This window comes from Crassostrea angulata, chromosome 10, assembly GCF_025612915.1.
Source record: "Crassostrea angulata isolate pt1a10 chromosome 10, ASM2561291v2, whole genome shotgun sequence".
NCBI classification, from domain to species: Eukaryota; Metazoa; Mollusca; class Bivalvia; order Ostreida; family Ostreidae; genus Magallana; species Magallana angulata.
In genome coordinates this window covers 32,487,868-32,510,852 of record NC_069120.1, presented here as the reverse complement: position 1 = coordinate 32,510,852, position 22,985 = coordinate 32,487,868, and the positions used below count along the sequence as shown (strand labels likewise).

At 34.1% G+C, this 22,985-nt stretch overlaps 1 protein-coding gene across 1 annotated transcript in view; it reads left to right on the top strand.

Moving 5' to 3' along the window:
* The window catches only part of LOC128167220 (phosphatidate cytidylyltransferase, photoreceptor-specific-like), a 108,989-nt gene that overhangs the window by 32,685 nt on the left and 53,319 nt on the right, over window positions 1-22,985 (top strand). Inside the window, exons 4-5 of the mRNA XM_052832799.1 lie at window positions 8,634-8,810; window positions 13,632-13,751. Of these exons, the coding sequence (XP_052688759.1) occupies window positions 8,634-8,810; window positions 13,632-13,751 (297 nt within the window). The remainder of the gene's footprint in view (window positions 1-8,633; window positions 8,811-13,631; window positions 13,752-22,985) is intronic.

The following is a 22,985-nucleotide window of genomic DNA, read 5'->3' as shown; positions in this document are numbered from 1 at the left end:
AAGAAATTGCACGAATGAACAGGAATTTATTTTGCTTCTCAGAGCAATACATTGGCTGTGAAATGTTTTAATTCTGGGATGAGAAGCTTACGTATACGTATGTTTTCTATACCACATAATATATGGTGTTTTCAAGTTATTGTCACAGAAAAGATGATTGTCTACATTACATTTATTTATATTACATTGTACAGTCGAAGTTGTGCATGTTGTGAAGTTTGGAAGAAAGAAGCTTAAAATCTTGGAGAATCGTGAATTTTTTGAAAGACGTACGAACTGATTCATAAAATATTAGAGAATTAAATTGATCACTGTTTGGAATGGGTGCAAAAGACAATCCATGCAGTGTTTTGAATTGTATCAATTGTTTGTGCAGTTTTATTCAGATATAAAATTTGAGTTAAGAGTTATAAAGTTTGACTGAAGTGACAGTGAATGTTGAAAACAGGAGTACCAGTATTGATTAAAAAATTTGAATGAAAGCCATATATATGTCTAAGTTAGTAATAGAGAGAAATCAAACAAACGTTAGGATACTTGACTTGAAAAGTACTTTTAAAATAAGTACATGTACCGGTAATTAATGTACATGTATTCAGTCAAATAATTAATGGTTTTACTACTTAATTGTTTTTTGCATCCATAATTATTACAAAAGTCATAAACCTGCACATCATTATATGATTAATGAGGATGATTTGAGGAACAAAGAACCAAACATTTATTGACTTAGATGATTTGATTTCAGACACCATACATGAATTTATTTTAAGCTAATTTAAATGAAGACTTCATGGAAACTAAGGCTTGATAAGTATATGACACTGTATGATATAAAGAAATGAAGTTGTTTGATACATTGCTGAAATCCTGAGATATAATACCAAAAGAAAAGGTTCAGAGTGAAAGAGGATCAATGTGGTCAGAATGAAAATCCAGAAATAATACAATGTTCACTATAACCCTATTTGTTATAAAAATAAACATTAAAACTTATTACCAAAGTATGGTACATGCTCAATTAGATTGAAAGGAAAGAGTACAGTATATATTAAAGAAAGAGACTATATGTGACCATCTTTTATTTCTATCCTAAGAATTTGGTGAATTAAACTTTTACCATATGTCAAGCAATTTTATACACCAAGACAAATTGTCAATGGAGATCAGTTGTTTTACAAACTTCCTCTTTAGGGAAAAATCCAGTGATAAGGATTATAAATGTAAAAATACATTTGTAATAGAATTTTGCAATGGAAGAGATATAATTGAAAGGTAAATTGGCAATATACAGTTATAAGTTATTGAATAGAGTATTGAATATACGATATGAAACATGAGATTATGTTTGATTATATATTTAGAGACACTGAAATTTGATTTTTTGAGATTCTCTTTATACAAGATGGGTTACATGAGTAACTCTAATTTGGAATTACGATACACTAGCTAGCACCATGTTTACAATGTTCATATTGAGAAAAAGCAAAGAACAAACTGATTTCATACATTTATTATATACTTAACATATATGTATTAGTTGATGCATTGGAGTGGTTTCCAGTATATGTGAATAATTATTGATTATTTCTTCAGAACTTATCATCAGAACTGAAGTCTTCATGAAAAGACAAATGTTGCATGTATTTACTTGCTAATGGTGTTTAGTATATATGATACTACAAATTTAAAACAGATTTTAGAACGTTTCTGGTACATAATATTCAGAATTCGAATCAGAATAGATTAGAAAATATTAACTTTACAGATATATGTGTTAAGACATTGTGTGAACATTAAGGCTATGTAGTAGCTGCAACAGAAAATTAAAATGATGCGAAAAACTGTTAAATATTAAAGATGATTGAATTTCTTTTGCAAAAGATTGAGAAAGTTCTTTTTCTGTAGTTTCTAATTGTGTCATATTGACTGAATATATGAATTAACAGGATTTATACTTTCGCTTACTTCATATTAATATGAAATTTGATTATAATAAGTTATTTCAAGATAGTGATTGTGTTTAATCATATCACTCGATCAAAGGACAAAGATATTATAGTACAATATTTACTATTGAAGAAATGTTTACTCATATTTAGCTGCTGGCATATATGTAAATAATGTTACCATAGATATAACATATCTGATCATTCATAAATTCCAAGAACGATTACAGGGAACACATTTGTTCCTGTTTTATTTTTTGTCTCTTTGCCAGTGGGTGTATTAATGAAGACTAGGTGAATTACAATGCCCTACATTGTCTCTCTATAAACAAAGCTTTGTCTGGGCAAGTTTTAATTGGGACAAAACTGTTTACAATCTAAGAAAATAACATGGGGCAAAAATAGTCCTGTTTACAGTTCCCAATTGTTGGTCTTATTGTGATTACATGAATAGATATATATATTGACGACCAAAAAATGACATTACAAAGAACTTAATATTAGATTTCATAATTATCTTGTCATAAATTGTTAATACACAAAAAATTAATGTCATACAATGTTCCCACTTTATAGGGAAAAGTTATATATACTCCATGAATATACATGTATATGTAAATAATAGATTGTTTATAATGATCCATATATTAGATTTATGGAAAATGAAATATGAATTCCATATTCTTTAAGAGAAAACAGTACCTAGCTAGAGGTTAAAATCTTTACATAGGTCATTTATATTAACTTATTTCATATTGAAGATATAATTATCAAATTTAGAAAAGATTGCAAGTTTTGAAATTAGTTTTCTTAAAACTAATTAATTCATGCAGAGTTTGGTTGTACAGTGTATTAATATATCAAAATGGATGTGTTATGAAAGATTAGCATTTTGATTTTGTATAAATACCACATACCAGGAAAGTCATAGATATTGATTTAAGAATTTTCAAAGGAAGGAACGTTGATGTTCCAAGACATCAGACAAGATTATACCTGACATCCTTCTGTACACAAGTGAATACTATTGCTTTTACTGATAATATCTAAGTTTCAAAGAAAACTTAACTGATCCTAATATATAGCCATATGAGCTAGACAAAATAGGACATACATGTATATATAAATATGATTTTAGTTTATAAAAGAATGATTGACATATAAGTAATTAATGAAGAGTAAATATTTTTTCTGATCAGAGGGTCATTGTACCTTAGTTATGTTGCAAAACTTAAATCATACATGAATATAATACTTTATATTCAAGGAAGAAAACATTTGTTTTCTACATTACATTGGAAGCTAGAAGATCATACATTTAATTACATTATAGCTGTATTATATGTGTATATGTACCCTATATATCAGACAGTAAAATCTGCCATTTCAATGAATGCAATTCATTCTTCTTTCTATTAATATCTTACAGACAGAAAATTAGATATAGTTTGGATTTTACAAACAATGTATTTTATCATATCACAGAGAAATGAGACAGAATGGTTTTAAAACATTATTTTCTGAGAAAACATTAATCATGCAGCCACAATATGGACAATTATTATAGAAATTGGTGGGGAAAATAATGGGTACATTTGATGTGTTTTGTGGCTAAGATGATAAAGCAATTTTGTGTTTCCACATGATGAAACCAAAGTTGATTTATTAAAATGGTCTATGTTTATTTAAATCATTGATTGAGAATCTTCTCTATTTGGAAGGATTTCTATTTATTGTCAAATACTTTGAAGATGCTACTTGATACTCCGATATGCCGAAGGCTGGATGAAAAGAATGTCCCCCTCATCCAAGCATTCCCCCGGATGTGATGGATGAGGGGCATTCTTGGAAGACAGCCTGAGGCTGAGGAGTATCAAGGTTCCCTCCCTGTATGGGTTTTGAGAATTGTTTATCCCACCTCAAATAAAAATACATATTTGACAATAAATCTGCTTTAAAATTATGAGTGTTTATCACAATGGAAGCACTATTTATACGGTATGTGACGTCACTTCCAGGTAGGTTTTTAGCTTTTTTTGAAGGGCGATCCCGAGCATAATAGCCAGGAAATAATGCTACTTGATACTCCTCAGCCTCAGGCTGTCTTCCAAGAATGCCCCTCATCCATCACATCCGGGGGAATGCTTGGATGAGGGGGACATTTTCTTGTCAATGAGGTTTTTTTTAATTTACAGAATTGTGATAGAAAAAGACTTCAACTTCTCTTTATTGAGGAAATTCTGGCTAAGTTGCCGATCACAAAACTTAATAGGGTCGTAAATTGTAGGGTTGGACGAAAGCAAACAGGAGTAGGCCCTTTGGTGGTTTTTTGTGACTTCTAGTGCCTGTGACTTGATCGGAAAGAACTTGGTCTTTTTATTAAATCAATGCATGAACAACAATAATTCAGACTACACATACGTGATTGCATCAACATTTATTTTTATTTTTACCAGAAAGAAAATTTCGGGTCGGAGGAAAAAATAAAATTAATAGCTAGTTCAGGTCCTTTTATTTTTATTTGAATTTTTAGGTCACCTGAGTCACTCAGGTGACCTATTGCAATTGGTCTTCGTCCGTCGTCGTGCGTTGTGCGTCGTGCGTCGTGCGTCGTGCGTTAACAATTTTACATTTTTAACTTCTTCTTGAAAACTACCAGGCCAATCGTTACCATTTTTGGTGTAAAGCATCTCTATGGTAAGAAGAATCTAAATTGTGAAATTTATGGCTCTACCACCCCTGGGGTGCCACGGGCGAGGCCAAATATGCAAAAAAAGCCAAATTTTCAAAAATCTTCTTCTCTACTTCCACACAAGTGAGGAAAAAACTGAATGCATGGTTATGATGTCCATGAGGCCCTCTACCTAAATTGTGAAATTTATGGCCCCTGGGTCTGGGGTTCTGGCTCTAGGGTGGGGCCAATATGGCCATATAGTAAAAATGTATTTAATCTTAGAAAATCTTCTTCTCTACTCCCATATATATTTGTTAAAAACTAAATGCATGGTTATGATGTCCATGAAGCCCTCTACCTTAATTGTGAAATTCATGACCCCTGGGTCAGGGGTTCAGGCTCTAGGGTGGGGCCAATATTGCCAAATAGTAAAAATGTATTAAATCTTAGAAAATCTTCTTCTCTACTATCATATATATTTGTTAAAAACTAAATGCATGATAATGATGTCCATGAAGCCCTCAACCTAAATTGTGAAATTCATGACCCCTCGGTCAGGGGTTCAGGCTTTAGGGTGGGGCCAATATGGCCATGTAGTAAAAATGTATTAAATCTAAGAAAATCTTCTTCTCTACTCTCATATATATTTGTTAAATACTAAACACATGATTATGATGTCCATGAAGCCCTCTACCTAAATTGTGAAATTCATGACCCCTGGGTCAGGGGTTCAGGCTCTAGGGTGGGGCCAATATGGCCAAATAGTAAAAATGTATTAAATCTTAGAAAATCTTCTTCTCTGCTCCCATATATATTTGTTAAAAACTAAATGCATGGTTATGATGTCCATGAAGCCCTCTACTTTAATTGTGAAATGCATGACCCCTCGGTCAGGGGTTCAGGCTCTAGGGTGGGACCGATATGGCTAAATAGTAAAAATGTATTAAATCTTAGAAAATCTTCTTCTCTACTCCCATATATATTTGTTAAAAACTAAATGCATGATTATGATGTCCATGAGGCTCTCTACTAAAATTGTGAAGTTCATGACCCCTTTGTTAGGTGTTCATGCTCTAGGGTGGGGCCAATATGGCCATATAGTAAAAATGATTTAAATCTTAGAAAATCTTCTTCTCTACTCCCACACATGTGGGCAAAAAACTGAATACATGGTTATGATATCCACAATCTCCTTTACCTAAATTGTGAAATTCATGGCCCCTGGGTCAGGGGTTCAGGACATGAGGGGGGGGGGGGGGGGGCAATATGGCAATTAAGTGTTAATGCATATAATGTTTAAAAATCTTCTTCTCTATTCTCACACATCTGTATAAAAAAACCGACTAATAATTATGTTTACCAGGAAGTCCTCTACTGAAATTTTAATTTTCATGTCCCCTGGGGTATGGGTTTTGACTCTAGGGCAGGGCCAAAATGGATGTATAGATGCTAATGCATATAACGTTAAAAAATTATCTTCTTTACTCCCACACATCTGAAAGGAAAACTAAATTCATTATTTTGTAGACCAGATCTTTTAGTTTTTCACCAAAATTATAGGTTTCACAGTTCTTTTTGAATTAAATGTGGTTGTCATTACAAATTTATAATTTTTCTACTCCAGTATGAAACCTAATTAATTAGATGCATATATGAGACTCCATGACAAGTTTGTGTATTGGATATATGCTACTCAGGTGACCGTTAAGGCCAATTGGCCTCTTGTTAAAAAATAGGGTCGGCGGGTTTGTAAATCGAAATTTCAAAAAATGCTGGCCTAAGAAAATGTCTGAAATTGCGTCAAAATTTTCAAATCAAATAATTCAGTACGGCCGGTTTTAATTTAAGATCGTTTTTTATTACTTCCCTGCCATGTGTACAAACTGGTGTTAACCGGGGGATAGTTACCTAGCCTGGAGGCATGACTACGGTAGCACATGCCACCCTATGTCTCTGTGTGACTTTTTACTGTGTATATATACACACGAGTCAAACTCTGATCTTATTGAAGCCTGCAGGCATGAGTAGCATGTGCCGAGAGTTCAACTGTGTATAAACAAAGTAAGCGCTACCCAGACTGATTTCAGAGACACCTGGCTAAAATTTCATCGAAAGTTTTATGTTGAATATACAGAAAAAAACTTGTTCATGTATTCTATTATGAAAACAAATTGTTTTTTTTTAATTTCTACCCGACGATATTTCCCCCCGTAATTACCCTTTGTACAGTTCTCATTTTACTTTTACCGCGCGAAATCGATTTCTTGTTTATCGTAAGCACACGATCAAAATGCATGACAGCATTTAATGATTCAGTCAGTGATCTAAGTAAGAAATGTAAGAAGAAATAAATCTATTTACATTTAATTTTGTTTGAATGATAAATTACTACAGTATATTGATTAAAATCCATACGATTTTTACACAGAAATTTAAGCAGTATTATAGTAAACACTCATGATTTTATTGGAGGGTTGCATAAATTTTTGCAAAATTTCATATCAAATTTTCCAACCAAAAAAAAAAAAAAACATAAAATGGGCGAAGCGATGAATATGGTGAGGTCCACATGTCAGGGGAAAAAAGTATCGACCTAATTTCCCAAAAATACGGTATTTTCATATACAGTTGTTATTTTTTGATTTTATGCTGCGATGGTAAAATTTTGCTTTTTCTATTCACTATGTCTAGTTTTCTTCATATCATGATTAGACACATTATTAATTTTTGATAAATCTAGCAGCGCTTCATTACTTCAACTTTGTTTCATTTTAATCTATTGATATTGACTTTCATGAAAATCAATATGAAGTTTTTAAAAAAAGATATGGTAAAATTGATAGCAGAGGGATATTTTACCTTAGATAAATAATGAAACTATAATAAATTGCATCTTTCTTTTATAAAATTAAAGATGCTACATTTATATAGGTGTTTGAATATTCATGAATGTTCACGAAGACTGTGTTTCAAATATTGAATAATATTCTGAGATGTATAAAATTAAATCATTTTGTTCTGAATTTAGGCAATAGCTATGCTATTTATAAAAGTATTTGAAACAATTTAAATTTCCTAAATTAGATCTTCATGAAAATTCATGAATGTTCAATACCTAAAACCATTGAATTACCATGTATTTCCTGTATTCTTGTATGTTAATCATTTGTTCATGAATATATTCATGAACAACCTTTATGAACCAGTCATGAATACATCATGAAGGGTTCATTAAAGTTCTTAAAGTCATGAATTTCATTTTGCAGGGACAGTGACCACTTTTAGTATTTTTTAAGTATTTGTAGACAAATCGCTAATATTGGTGATCGTGACAAATCTTTTTATTGTCAAAGTTCTTGGAATCTTATTGTAAAAAAAAATATTTCTAAAGTCAGGTGCCTGTGTTTGTTATCGGTATACAAATGTTCACTTTGTTTGTTAATTCAGCAGTTTTAGAGTTTTCGGGGTTTTCATAATACTTTTATTTCGGATACCGTCCGACTTGTGGATTTTCCCTTGGATCACAAAATTGAATAAATCTAATGATTAAAATTATCTACTATGATATAGTTGTTTGATTTTCCCGGTTAGTAGTAATTTTTTTAATTTTTCCTTTGGGTCTTATTTTACATAATATACCGTTGTGTCAATTTTCTACAATTATGAAGGCCGGGATTGAGTAAAATTTAGACAAAGTATCAGACAATTGCAAAAAAGCCAAATTAACATAGATTGTAACAACTAATTCAAACTGGTAAATTTTGGAAGCATATTCGAGGAAATCCAGGACAATTACAAATTCAAACTTTCAATACCCCGTCTTTCAGTACTCTTTGATATAAATATTGTATTACATGATATTATATGAAATTGTGTCATCCACTACAATATACAATATTTTAATATAAACTTTGATCTTATATAATAAGATTTAGGTGGCCTCATAAAGGTGATACCTGTCTCAGTGAGCGTTGTAATCTTTGAATACTTATGTTTTGTTTTATTTTCAGATATTTGCAATACAGATCAAGTGTTTTCATGAGATCATAACCATTGGATACACTGTGTACAAATCTTATGATCTACCTTGGTTTAGAACACTGAGTTGGTACTTTCTATTTACATCAAACTATTTTTTCTATGGAGAGAGTCTCATTGAATACTTTGGAGTTTTGCTGCATAGAATGGTAATTATTAATTTTTTTGCTATTGGATATACCAGTAGTAAGCTTAATTGCATTGCCTTCCCACATAACGAAAATTTTTAGATTTTATTAAATACATAATTGTACAGATGACTGGTAAGGGAGGGGGAAGGTGTCTGATATCAAAATTTATTACAGATGACAAATGGATCTTTTTTGATAACCATTTGTGATGTGATGATGCAATGTTACTTCGTTCAATACAGGTGACACTCGATGGCTCGAACTTCAATTTTTCAAAGTTCTTGAACTCTCTAATTTTAACCTTGGTCCCATTATAAATATTTCATTGTTTTTCACTCTTGATAACTTTAAGTGGTTGCTGTGTACACAGGTGGCCGTCCAAGCATATTACTATAGCTCGGTGTGGACCTTACCTGGATGGTCGAGTGAATGTCTGGAGGCTAGCGCGATAGTGTTAATTGGTTGATTATGTAAATGACACTACCACTTGCTTCCTTCAAAGGGTAGATAAGTGTGGTAAATAAGTCTTCCAAACGAAGTTCGGAGACTACGATTCTTCTTCTTATTATTATTCTTTTTGTAACTGAATTTAATGACTTATACAAGATTTGTAACTTAATTTTAACAACCTGAGAAAATTACCGTATATCAAACCGCTCTTAAGTACTTAAAATATTCTGTGATTAAGAAAACATAATATTCTGAAAAGTTTCTTAATGTGGAAAACCCCACTTAATTACCACACAACTAAGTTCTGTATTTTTTTTAAATTGAAGCAATATAGCAGAAAATATGAATGAAATCATGTTCGACTATCCATCCATGTTAAAAGCTTATCTTTTTAAAAGATAAGTGAGCTAGCGCTGTAGCCATCATAAAACACTGAAGCAGATTTCTAAAACATTGTTTAGAATTTCTGAATTGATAAATTAACAATTGGAAGGCACTGTGGTGTACTGAAATACTGGAATTGTGCTGGAGTGGGGTCTCAATTTAGAATTGTGAATCTAGAGTGGGCATCATTTAGGCAATGGCATACGACTGTGCCGTAATCATAATGTAAAAACTGTAATTTCAATTTCAAGGTGAAAATTTCAAGAACCATGGGTACTGTTTTGTAGCAATCGTATCTTCTCGGGCCTTTCTGGCAAGCTCGGAAAACATATCCGAGGTTGTTTTCCAAGCTTGAAGGTAGTTAAGATAAAGTTAACTATTTATTATAATATTTAAAATAACTTTGCATTATAAAACGTAAGCTACTGTTACTTTTTGACATTTGCAATAAAACACAAAACTTCATGTGAAGATGATAAAACGAAATTCAAATGGTACAGTTTATCTACAGTTGTACAGTATTCCCAGAACCCCCTACTATGGAGTTCAGCATTCGTATTTTAGTGAAAAAGACTAACATAGTTGCTATGGAGGGTAATCGTGTTCAAAAATCCAGACATGTAAACTTGTAAATCCGAATATGCAGTCGTGTTGATGTGTGAGCCTGAGTATGAATATGTGTAATTCTGATCTTGTAACCTATAAAACTCAGGCATAAACACGTGTAAGATTTGACTCGGTTCCTTCGCATGATGCACATTTTGCAACCTTATTGTTTACATTAGTTAATTAAACCTTCAACTTTGCACACTTTCAATCCGTAGTTTCTGCATTTGTAACTTCAGGCTCGGCAATAGCACATCTGACATGATACAAATTGACAAATGTAAAGTCTACAAGTTTGTCGAATTTTGACATGACCTTATATGGAAACAGTGACGTCACTGATAGAAAAAGGCTAGCTGCATGTAAAGGCATGCCGTAATCGCCGGAATAGGGACGGAATAAATAAAAAAAATATATTAGGTAGGCCTATAATCATATTATCTCTGGATAACAACATTTAATAGAGTATTATTTTTCGGAAAATCAAATTATGAGATTGGTGTACATTTTATCAAGAGAATGTATAAAAGATGTAAGTAAAGTATTCGATCGGCTTTAGATATCCTCTTAAAACTGAAAAAAAATTACATTTAATGACTTTGTTTGAATACACGTGTATAAAGATATATACGCATTTTTATTCATAGGCGTCGGAACCGGGAGGGGGGGGGGGGGGGGGGCTAAGGCGGGACTTAGCCCCCCCACCCCACTTTTTTTGCCAAGTTAGACCTAACCATTAGGAACATAGCAACAGGGAGGATTCATCCCCCCTACTTTTTCCTCGCAACAAACAAAATTTTTTAAAGACCTTAAAGAGAATGACATATTAATAGTGATATTGAAAATTAGAGTCATAGTAGGTATACTAGGAAACCCCATCCCCCACCACCACGGATTAGGAATTTCATGATTTGGGGGAAAAAATTGGGCAGGTAAGATTGGAGTTATTGGTATACCCTCCCCCACGGATTAGAATTTTCATGAATATGGGAATTCTTGTCAATATTTTTTATGATTAGTTTAGCCCCCCCCCTTTCAATTTGCTTACGACGCCACTGTTATAAGAGTATATGCAACAAATTGTTAAAGTATAGGCCTCGGCTGAATTAAGAAAATATCTCCAAATGCATCCTTATGGCTACCACAAGGTTGTGACAAGACCTCCCTCCCCCCACACCCCCGCGAAAAATTACACGGAGTCGGCCAGCTGAGTTGCAAAGTTATCGATAAGAAAACCAAACTAATTAAAGACATTGGTTTTGAGATTGTGATTAATATGAGACATAAGAAGCGACACCCTCTTTAAAAAAATGAATAAAAATTCTAAAGATAAGGTTAACTGTCGTGAAATTAAAATGTGTATAAATTATTTTAAGAAATGTTTCTTTGCATTGTCGGCAATATATAGGGAAAAAAGCCTATTGCAGGTAAAACTTGACATTTTTTTTTATTATTTCAAGCAATTATTACGGGATATGAGTATGACGTCCTGAATGTGGGTTCAATACAGACTCACTTTGTGAAGTTGGTTGATAAAAATTTTCTGGAGAGCTATTATAATACAGCTTTACAGCCACTTGTGAACTAGCTGCAGGTCTGTAGCTCCCTGTCTAAAAATACAGATGGACGATCTGGGAGCTACAGTGCCCCCCATAGTAAAACTTCAATTTACGGCGCACAAAAAATACGCGCTAGTTTTATATTATTATTGAAGATTGTGTTATTATTTATCTTTCACTTACACGACAAAAGTATAAATACATGTAAAGTAACATAAATTTTTCCGCGAAAAATTACCAAATCCTTGCAGGTCGTTTATTCTAACTAATTCAGAAAAATAACAAGAGTAAAAAATGGGGTACTCTATATGCAATGTTTTTGCCCAAAAATGACTAAGTTCAACAGTTGATATTTTTTTCATAAATTATCAGAAATCAAAATCCTAGCAATTTGCATACCTCTGATATATATATGTATAAATGATCTGCAAAAGAACAACTTCCTATCTTGAAAACTGTTCGAGGAGTTATCGGTACAATAAAGGTACCTTTTTGACTGCCACTCGCCCGCCTGCAATTTTTACTATTTCAATAATCGGAAACCCGGTTAAAAATTCTCTCTCAAAATTCTTAGAATTCAGAAGCAATGGAGTTACATGGGACCTCACGGCGGTCTTCGAACCCCATGCCGCTCAAAATATATTTACCCCCTTAGGAAATTTCTCGATCCGTCTCATTTCTAGAAAAGAGTACGCATTTACTTATATTCCAGTTTAAATTACATGTCAATTTTTTTTTAGAGAAAAGATATTAGGCATTTCATTTTATAATACGATGAGATTTACATTTATACGGAAATTAGCGCATTCGTCACATCGGCAACGATTTTTTTTTTCTACATGAACCTCTTCCTGTGTTTGGTCCAGCTTCAATCATACCTCAATTTTTTTTCTAAAAATGATACCAGTGTTTTCGATAGAAAAGGTGTCGTTTTGCAACAGTTTAGCTGAATATTATGTTTATTTTTCGTTCATTCCGGCGGTTACGGCATGCCTTTTCCCGCAGCAAGGCAGTTGCCATATAAGGTCATGTCAAAATTCGACAAACTTGTAGACTTTACATTTGTCAATTTGTATCATGTCAGATGTGCTATTGCTGAGCCTGAAGTTACAAATGCAGAAACTACGGATTGAAAGTGTGCAAAGTTGAAGGTTTAATTAACTAATGTAAACAATAAGGTTGCAAAATGTGCATCATGCGAAGGAACTAAGTCAAATCTTACACGTGTTTATGCCCAAGTTTTATAGGTTACACAATCAGAATTACACATATTCATACTCAGGCTCACACATCAACACGGTTGCATATTCGAATTTACAAGTTTACATGTCTGGATTTTTGAACACGATTACCCTCCATAGTGCTCGAGAGCACTAGCAATAAATATAAACTTCCGGCTACTGTAATTTTAGAACCAAAATGACCATCTCTCGAACTCTTGATCTTTTAAAGTTTAATCATGGTCCCCTGATGTTTGAGTTATCGAGATTCACTTGTATATTTGAATATCTTTAGATCACCTGAGTAACTTCTGGTCTCTGGCACATGATCATTCAGATAAAAAAAAAAGTTATGAGAGTTGTTGGTATTTTTGATGATGTTAACTCTGCAAGGCACAGTTTTTAAATCTGGATAGTCAATTATTGATCAAAATTTGACAAATATCATTTTTTCCAGACAGTGCCCTCATATTGGTGTAAATGAGACTTAGTAAGCCCCATGGGCTAATTATCTTAAAAGATATGTTAAAAGTAGATATTTAGAAATGCTTGTTGTACATGCTAGTAACATTTTAAAAACTACAGTGGTCAATAATTCACTTTTGAATTTTATTTAATAGGAATTCCTCCGGTACTTGGTATCCTACCATAGGTTCATATCTTTTTCCCTATACATAGCAGGATTTGTGGGATTTGTTTTCAGTCTGGTGAAGAAACACTATGTGAAGCAGTTTACACTGGTAAGAGAATTTTATAGTTCTAGTATTTCATGCTTAAGCAATATGCTTCCCTCAGACAACTTTGTTGCTTATGTTTGCAGTAAGGCTGTCACGGTTCCAAAATTTCTAGGGTCAGGTCGTAAAATTTTCAGTTCGATATCCAGTTTTTATCCAGAATTCTTTATTCAAACTTCAAAAGTTTATTTTAAGTTCACTGAAAGAAAGTCAGGAGGAGCTTATGCTATACCCCATGCGGCGGCGTCGGTGTCCGGACCTGGTTAAAGTTTTTGTTGCAGGTCCTGTATCTAAGTTATTACTTGTCCTTATATAAGTATCTTATGATACAATATCATTTTATGTATCAAAAATGATACAGTATCATACAATAGAATATTATACTATATTATACAATATTATATGTAACAATATTGTGATGTATTATTAGGGTCTTCCGTTTCCAACGGAAGACCCTCTTGTTTTTCTTCGGTTTCTTTTTATTAAGGTCTTCCGTTTTCCAACGGAAGACCTTATTGTTTTCGTTCGGTTTCTTTTTCCCTATTATTATTATTTTTCTTTTTTTTTCCAACCAATTTTGTGTACGCGATTTCTCTAAAACTACTCAACCGATTTACATGAAACTTTTAGGTCTGATAGATAATGATCTGAACCTTATTGGAATTTTTTTTTAATGATGACGTCACTTCCGGTTTTGAGTTATTTACAATTTGACGATTTTCAGAGGGTCGGCTTGTCCAGGGGTAAGCTCCTAAACGCTTTGAGATATTGAGTTCAAAATTTCAGGGATTGTAGACAAAAGGTTGTAGATCTGACATGTGGTATAAATATTTTCCTGTGACCAAAAGCGCCGAGGCTCGCCTGAGCTCGAAAATTACAGTTAAAAAAGCGTTGTGATTTTTCGTGGTTTTCTTTCAATATCTCTTTCCTCGATTGTATTTTGTTATAACATGTAGAACAAAAAATCTTTATAAAGCCAAGAGCTTTTATGTGACAACAGGAAAAAGGGGCTGGCCCTTCAAATAAGGGGCTGAGGGGGCTCTATAGTCTTTAAATGATAACTTTTCACTGTGAAATATTTTGTGATACGTTATAGAAGTAATTGTGTTCATTCTAACGTTATCCACCTATACATGGCAATCATTTACTCCTATGTTACGTAATTAGGGATTTTAAGGGGCCAGAAGTCCAAAAATTTGATGATCAATATCTCAAAATGAAGGAAAATTTTGAAAAGCAATATTGAACAAAAGATGCTCAAAATATTGAGCTTAACAATCTGCAACCATAATTTCTTTGTTATGCGGTCCCTAAAAGGAGTTGCAGGGTCGGCCCCTAAAACGACCCTCTCAAGATATCTCGAGAACGGTACAAAATTTGTAAACACTTGTTGAACAAAATGTGTTTCAATTGATTAGAGCATTCTTATGAAATCAAGAAAAAGGGGCTGGCCCTTCAAATAAGGGGCTGAGGGGGCTCTAAAGTCTTTTAATGATAACTTTTTACCGTGAAATATTTTGTGATACGTTATAGAAGAAATTATGTTCATTCTAACGTTATTTACCTACACATTGCAATCATTTACTCCTATCTTACATAATTAGGGGATTTAAGGGGCCAGAAGTCCAACAATTTGATGCTCAATATCTCAAAATGGAGGAAAATTTTGAAAAGCAATATTGAACAAAAGATGCTCAAAACATTGAGCTTAACAATCTGCAACCATAATTTCTTTGTTATGTAGTCCCTAAAAGGAGTTACAGGGTCGGCCCCTGAAACGACCCTCTCAAGATATCTCGAGAACGGTACAACATTTCTAAACACTTGTTGAACAAAATGTGTTTTAATTGACAAGGGCATTCTTATGAAATCAAGAAAATGGGGCTGGCTCTTCAAATAAGGGGCTGAGGGGGCTCTAAAGTCTTTTAATGATAACTTTTTACCGTGAACTATTTTGTGCTACATTATAGAGCCAATTATGTTCATTCTAAGGTTATTTACCTATACATGGTAATCATTTACTCCTATGTTATGTAATTAGGGATTTTAAGGGGCCAGAAGTCCAACACTTTGATCTTTAATATCTCGAAATAGAGGAAAATTCTAGAAAGAGGTATTTAACAAAAGATGCTCAAAGTATTGTGCTTAGCAATGTACAACCATATATTATTTGTCTTCTGGACCCTAAAAGGAGTTTTAGGACCGGATATCAAACCGATTTTTCCCAGATATCTCAAAAACGGTAACCAATTTCTAAACACTTGTTAGCGGTACACAAAAATACCTTTTAGCTAAAATGAATAAAAAGGAGCTGATCCCTCAAAAAAGGGACACCAAAGGGATAGATAGTCTTTCATCCATTACACTCATAGATTCCGCCTCCTTTTCCGGATAAGTTTCGTTGACGAAGATCAAGAGTAAGGTCATTCCTTATTCTAAAAATCGGACGGAAGACCTCCTCGTTGCTCGCAATGAGATCGTGTCTAGTTATTATTCTATTTTTTATTTTTTTTTCTGACTCCTTCTCGGCTTTATATCTAAAAACATTTTCATTCGATTTCCATGAAATTTTCAGAGCTTTTGTAAAGTTACAATGCTTCAACAATGTTAAAGTTTCAGCATTAACGTCACTTCCGTTCAAATTTGACGGCCATTTTTAATTTTTAAAATTGTGATGTTGTCCGGAGGAAATCTCAATAAACTTTAAAGATATTGCTTTGAAATTTTTACTGATGATAGATATATCAATTCTATGGTGTACTGGGGGGTTTAAAATTTTATTCATCAATTTTGCTCAAAACTGGAAATAGTTCCAATTTTTGGAAAGAAGATGGGTAAATAAGGCGTGTAAACTGCCTATATGAGGATAGATAAGATACTATAAAATTAAAATATGAACAAATCTCATAATTTCTTTCTAAATTATTGAAAACAATGTATATTTACCAAAACATCGATTTATAACCTTTAAATGTGTTAAATATTTGGAATATTTAAATTAATTAGAATGATTTAAAATGGCGTATACCTGTCAAAACCTCCAAATAGTGTCATTTTTAGAACTTCAATGCCTTTTTAGCTCACTGAGACGAAGTCAAGGGGAGCTTATGCTATACCCCCGGCGTCAGCGTCCGGACCTGGTTTAAGTTTTTAGCTCACCTGAACCGAAGGTTCAAGTGAGCTTTTCTGATCACCCGTTGTCCGTCGTCCGTCCGTCCGTCCGTCCGTCCGTCCGTCTGTCTGTCCGTCTGTAAACTTTTCACATTTTTAACTTCTTCTCAAAAACCACTGGGCCAAATTTAACCAAATTTGGTACAAAGCATCCTTATGGAAAGGGGATTATAAATTGTTAAAATAAAGGGCACAGCCCTTTTCAAAAGGGAGATAATTGCAAAACAGTAAGTATAGGGTGCATGTCTTTAAAAATCTTCTTCTGAAGAACCACTGCACCAGAAATGCCAATATTTACACAAAAGCTTGTATATATAGTGAAGATTCTAAATTGTTAAAATCGTGACCCTCGGACCAAAACTGGGGCCCCAGGCGGGGTTCAAAGTTTAACATAAAAATACATAGGAAAATGTTTAAAAAATCTTCTTCTCAAGAACCACTGCACCAGAAATGCCAATATTTACACAAAAGCTTGTATATATAGTGAAGATTCTAAATTGTAGAGATCGTGACCCTCGGACCAAAACTGGGGCCCCAGGCGGGGTTCAAAGTTTAACATAGAAATACATAGGAAAATGTTTAAAAAATCTTCTCAAGAACCACTGCACCAGAAATGCCAATATTTACACAAAAGCTTGTATGTACAATGAAGATTCTAAATTGTAGAGATCGTGACCCTCGGACCAAAACTGGGGCCCCAGGCGGGGTTCAAAGTTTAACATAGAACTACATATGAAAAATGTTTAAAAATTTTCTTCTCAAGATCCACTTCACCAAAAATGCCAATACATACACAAAAGGTTGTATATATAGTGAAGATTCTAAATTGTAAAAATCGTGACCCTCGGACCAAAACTGGGGCCCCAGGCGGGGTTCAAAGTTTAACATAGAAATACATAGGAAAATGTTTAAAAAATCTTCTTCTGAAGAACCACTGCACCAGAAATGCCAATATTTACACAAAAGCTTGTATATATAGTGAAGATTCTAAATTGTAAAAATCGTGACCCTCGGACCAAAACTGGGGCCCCAGGCGGGGTTCAAAGTTTAACATAGAAATACATAGGAAATATTAAAAAATCTTCTTCTGAAGAACCACTGCACCAGAAATGCCAATATTTACACAAAAGCTTGTATATATAGTGAAGATTCTAAATTGTAAAAATCGTGACCCTCGGACCAAAACTGGGGCCCCAGGCGGGGTTCAAAGTTTAACATAGAAATACATAGGAAAATGTTTAAAAAATCTTCTTCTGAAGAACCACTGCACCAGAAATGCCAATATTTACACAAAAGCTTGTATATATAGTGAAGATTCTAAATTGTAGAGATCGTGACCCTCGGACCAAAACTGGGGCCCCAGGCGGGGTTCAAAGTTTAACATAGAAATACATAGGAAAATGTTTAAAAAATCTTCTCAAGAACCACTGCACCAGAAATGCCAATATTTACACAAAAGCTTGTATGTATAATGAAGATTCTAAATTGTAGAGATCGTGACCCTCGGACCAAAACTGGGGCCCCAGGCGGGGTTCAAAGTTTAACATAGAACTACATATGAAAAATGTTTAAAAATTTTCTTCTCAAGATCCACTTCACCAAAAATGCCAATACATACACAAAAGGTTGTATATATAGTGAAGATTGTAAAAATCGTGACCCCCGAACAAAAAGTGGGGCCCCAGTAGGGGTTTAGATTTTAACATATATAGGAAAATGTTTTAAAATCTTCTTCTCAAGAACTATAGTGCAACTAATTGGGATATTACTATGCATACATGTACATCCTTAAATAATGTAGATTCAAAAAATTGTAACTCCCGGACAATTGATGGGCACCAAGAGGGGTTCAAAATTTAAACATTTAAAAAAACATAAAGGAAAAGTTTAAAAATTTTCTTCTCAAGAACTACAATGTTTTAGGTTGTTGAATTTCTATGCATGCATCCTTCCCTTATGTAGATTCCTAATTGGTAAAATCGTGACCCCCGGACCAATACTGGGGTCCCAAGATGGGGTCAAAGTTTATTATAGAAATATAAAGGTAACATGTTATAAAATCTTCTTCTCGAGAACTACAATGCTTCAATTTGTGAGATTACTATCATGCATACAACCTTGGATAATGAAGGTTCGACAGTTTTAAAATAGTGACCCCTGGACTTATACTAGAGACCCAAGATGGGTTTAAAGTTAAATGTAGAAGTACCGGTATATATGGAAAATGTTTAAAAATCTTCTTTTCGAGAACTACAATGCATCAATTTATCAGATAACTACGTAAGCACCCTCAAATAGTGTAGATTCGAAATTATAAAAGCCGTGACCTCAATCTAATACTGGGGACCCAAGAGGTGTTCAAAGTTTAGCATAGAAATATAGAGGGAAAATGTTGAAAAATCTTTTTCTAGGGAACTATAATGCTTCAGCTTGTGAGATAACTATGCAAGCATCCTTAAATAATGTAGATTCCAAATAATTAAAACTTTAGCACTGGACTAATACTGTGGCCCCAAGAGGGGTTCAAAGTTTAACATAGAAAGATATATTGAAAATGTTTTAAAAAATTTTTTCTCGAGAACTATAATGCTACAGTTTGTGAGATTACTATGCAAGGATCCTCAAATTGTGTAAACTCTAATGTAGTGGAACCAAGAGTTATCTTTCTTGATGTTCTGTACAGTCTGATAGTTATTCCTCTTGAAGTGGAACTCTTCTACGTTCAGTTTTTTAGGTTGTGTACGTGCGGTCCCACCGCAGTGCTACACATTTTCATTCCTATGTTACTATTTATGTTGTTCAAGCCAACCATAAACCTCGGACCATAACTGGGTCCCCAGAAAGGGGTTCAATGTTTAAAATAGAAAAAGCATATGCTACGAAATGTAATGTTACAAGGAACTGCTGTTCAGGTGAGCGATGTGGCCCATGGGCCTCTTGTTGTTCTAAGTATCTAAGCTATTACATACTTCTCTTATCTTCACCAAACTTGCATGGATGATGCATCTGGACCTACTTATGGACTTGAAAGACTTGGATGCTGAATCTGGGTCCTAAATTTCAGATGCTGAAGGAGGTTAAGGTTTTTGGAACAGGTTAAAGTTTTTGTTGCAGGTGCCCTTTGATTCCAATATCTAAGTTACTCCTGGTCCTAACTTCACCAAACTTGCATGGATGGTGTGTCTTATGATACTGATGAACAAGACAGGCTTGAGTGCTGAATCTGAGCTATAGGTTTCGGATGCTGGAGGAGGTTAAGGTTTTTGGAGCAAATTAAAGTTTTGGTTGCAGGTGCCCTTTGATAGCAATATCTAAGTTACTGCTGGTCCGTACTTCACCAAACTTGCATGGATGGTGTGTCTTATGATACTGATGCACCAGGCAGGCTTGAATGCTGAATCTGAGCCATATGTTTCGAATGCTGGAGGAGGTTAAGGTTTTTTCAGCTGGTTAAAGTTTTTGTTGCAGGTGCCCTCTGATGATACTACTGGTCCTAGGTTTACCAGACTTGCATCAATGGTGCGTCTTATGATATTGATGCACTTGACAGGCATGAATGCTGAATCTGAGCCATAGGTTTTGGATGCTGGAGGAGGTTAAGGTTTTTGGAGCTGGTTAACATTTTTGGAGCAGGTGCCCTCTGATGATTATATCTTAGTTATTGCTGGTCCTAACTTCAATAAACTTGCATCAATGGTTCGTGTATGATACTGATGCACCTGACAGGCATGAATGCTGAATCTGAGCCTTAGGTTTCGAATGCTGGAGGAGGTTAAGATTTTTTTTTAGCTCATCTGAGCTAAAAAAAAAAGAGCTTTTCTGATCACCTTTTTGTCTGTCGTCCGTCCGTCTGTCTGTAAACTTTTTACATTTTAAACTTTCTCTAAAACCACTTGGCCAATTTCAACCAAATTTGGCAGAAAGCAATCCTATAGAAAGGTGATTATAAAATGCAGAAATGAAAGACCGATCATTATTTAAAACGGAGAAAACCTCGAAACTGTAGAAAAATGTGGGTACATTTTAAAAAATCTTCTTCTCAAGAACTACTGAGTCAAATTCAACGTAATTTTGCATAAATTATGAAGCCGCTGCGTCTTTTTACCCCAATGAACCCCAAAGATACCCCAATGATACCCCAGTGAACCCCAATGATACCCCAATGATGCCCCAATGATACCACAATTAACCCCAATGATACCCCTATGATACCAAATGATATCCCAATGAACCCTAATGATACCCTACTGAACTTTGAAAAAACCCCAATGATACTAAATATCTGCATAGTTAAAAAATATTCCGCGCAAGCATGTGAATTATAAACACCGTTTACACATTAATATCATGGTTTTCCCCCCTTTTGTGTTCATTTTTGACTGAAAGTTTTCTTAATTCTTTTTTTAACTATTCTTTAAAAAAAAAATTAAAAAAAAACAAAACCATGGCTGAATATTTAGAGGAGCAAAATAATATAAGTATTAACTACCAATCTGTCGTTAATTGTCTCGTAATTACCAGAAAAGATCTCGTTATTACAAGTTAATTTTCTTGGAATTACGAGAAAAGATCTCGTTATTACGAGAAAAGATCTCGTTCTTACGAGAAAAGATCTCCTAATTACGAGTTAATTATCCCGTATTTACGAGCAAAGATCTCTTTATAACTAGTTAATTATCTCATTATTATGAGAAAAGATCTCGTAATTATGAGAAAAGATTTATATAAAATGCGTTTCTGAAAGTCGACTGGTTCACCCTTTAAGTCTATCACATGCCATGTCAACATGCAACATAAGTATGTTGACATGCAAGAAAATAGAAATCAAGTAAGAATTATAGAAAATCCTAAAATAAATCTCTAATATCGCCCAAATGTGACATCGAAGATGGTATCATATCTAATAGCTCACTAGTATACTGGAATGGAATTGAATCTTATTTCGCTAAATATGGAGTGTATGTGTTAATTTGTAATTAATTTGAAAGTGAATTATCACCCTCCCCGTTTATATCCATGCATTGATCATGTGGTATTCTTTAATTGCATTTCTTTTTTTGTTTATTTACCTATAATTTAAATATTTATGTTGTTAGCTAGAAGGTCAAGGCTTATTTGTAATACCTAATTATTATTAGAGAGTGAAGTTTATCAACCTAGTAAGGTCAATTTCTCATATAAAATCCGTTTATATATTCACTGCCTGGCGTGTTTTCTCTCTTGCGCAAAACAGTCGATGGCCTTATCTGGATTCCATAACGCTTTCATGTTTGTTATGGTTATCTTTTTTTAAAACTAAATTTACATCATACCATTATGGAATCCGGATAGGTCCATGTAGCTCACTATCGTGCCATCGCACCATCAAGTTTGGGGTCGATAGTGCGATGACGATATATTGCCAAAACTACATATAGGGCTTGTGTCACTTAGGTGAAACTAGATTCTAAAGTGAATCCTTCATTAAACTGTCCCCTTCATTATATTTGTTGGAACCTGCGTCGAAATCGTTATGTGTCAAACGACCCCAAGTCCCTTAATCATTACTAGTCCTCCTTGTTTAGGCGCCTTCAAATTTGATGTAATTTTTAGCTCACCGAGACGAAGTCAAGGAGAGCTTATGCTATACCCTTGGCGGTGGCGTCGGCGTCGGCGTCCGGACCTGGTTAAAGTTTTTGTTGCAGGTCCTGTATCTAAGCTATTACTTGTCCTGTCTTCACCAAACTTGCATGGATGATGCATCTGGACCTACTTATGGACTTGAAAGACTTGGATGCTGAATCTGGGTCCTAAATTTCAGATGCTGGAGGAGGTTAAGGTTTTTGGACCAGGTTAAAGTTTTTGTTGCAGGTGCCCTTTGATAGCAATATCTTAGTTACTGCTGGTCCGTACTTCACCAAACTTGCATGGATGGTGTGTCTTATGATACTGATGCACCAGACAGGTTTGAGTGCTGAATCTGAGCTATAGGTTTCGGATGCTGGAGGAGGTTAAGGTTTTTGGAGCAGGTTAAAGTTTTTGTTGCAGGTGCCCATTGATAGCAATATCTAAGTTACTACTGGTCCTAAC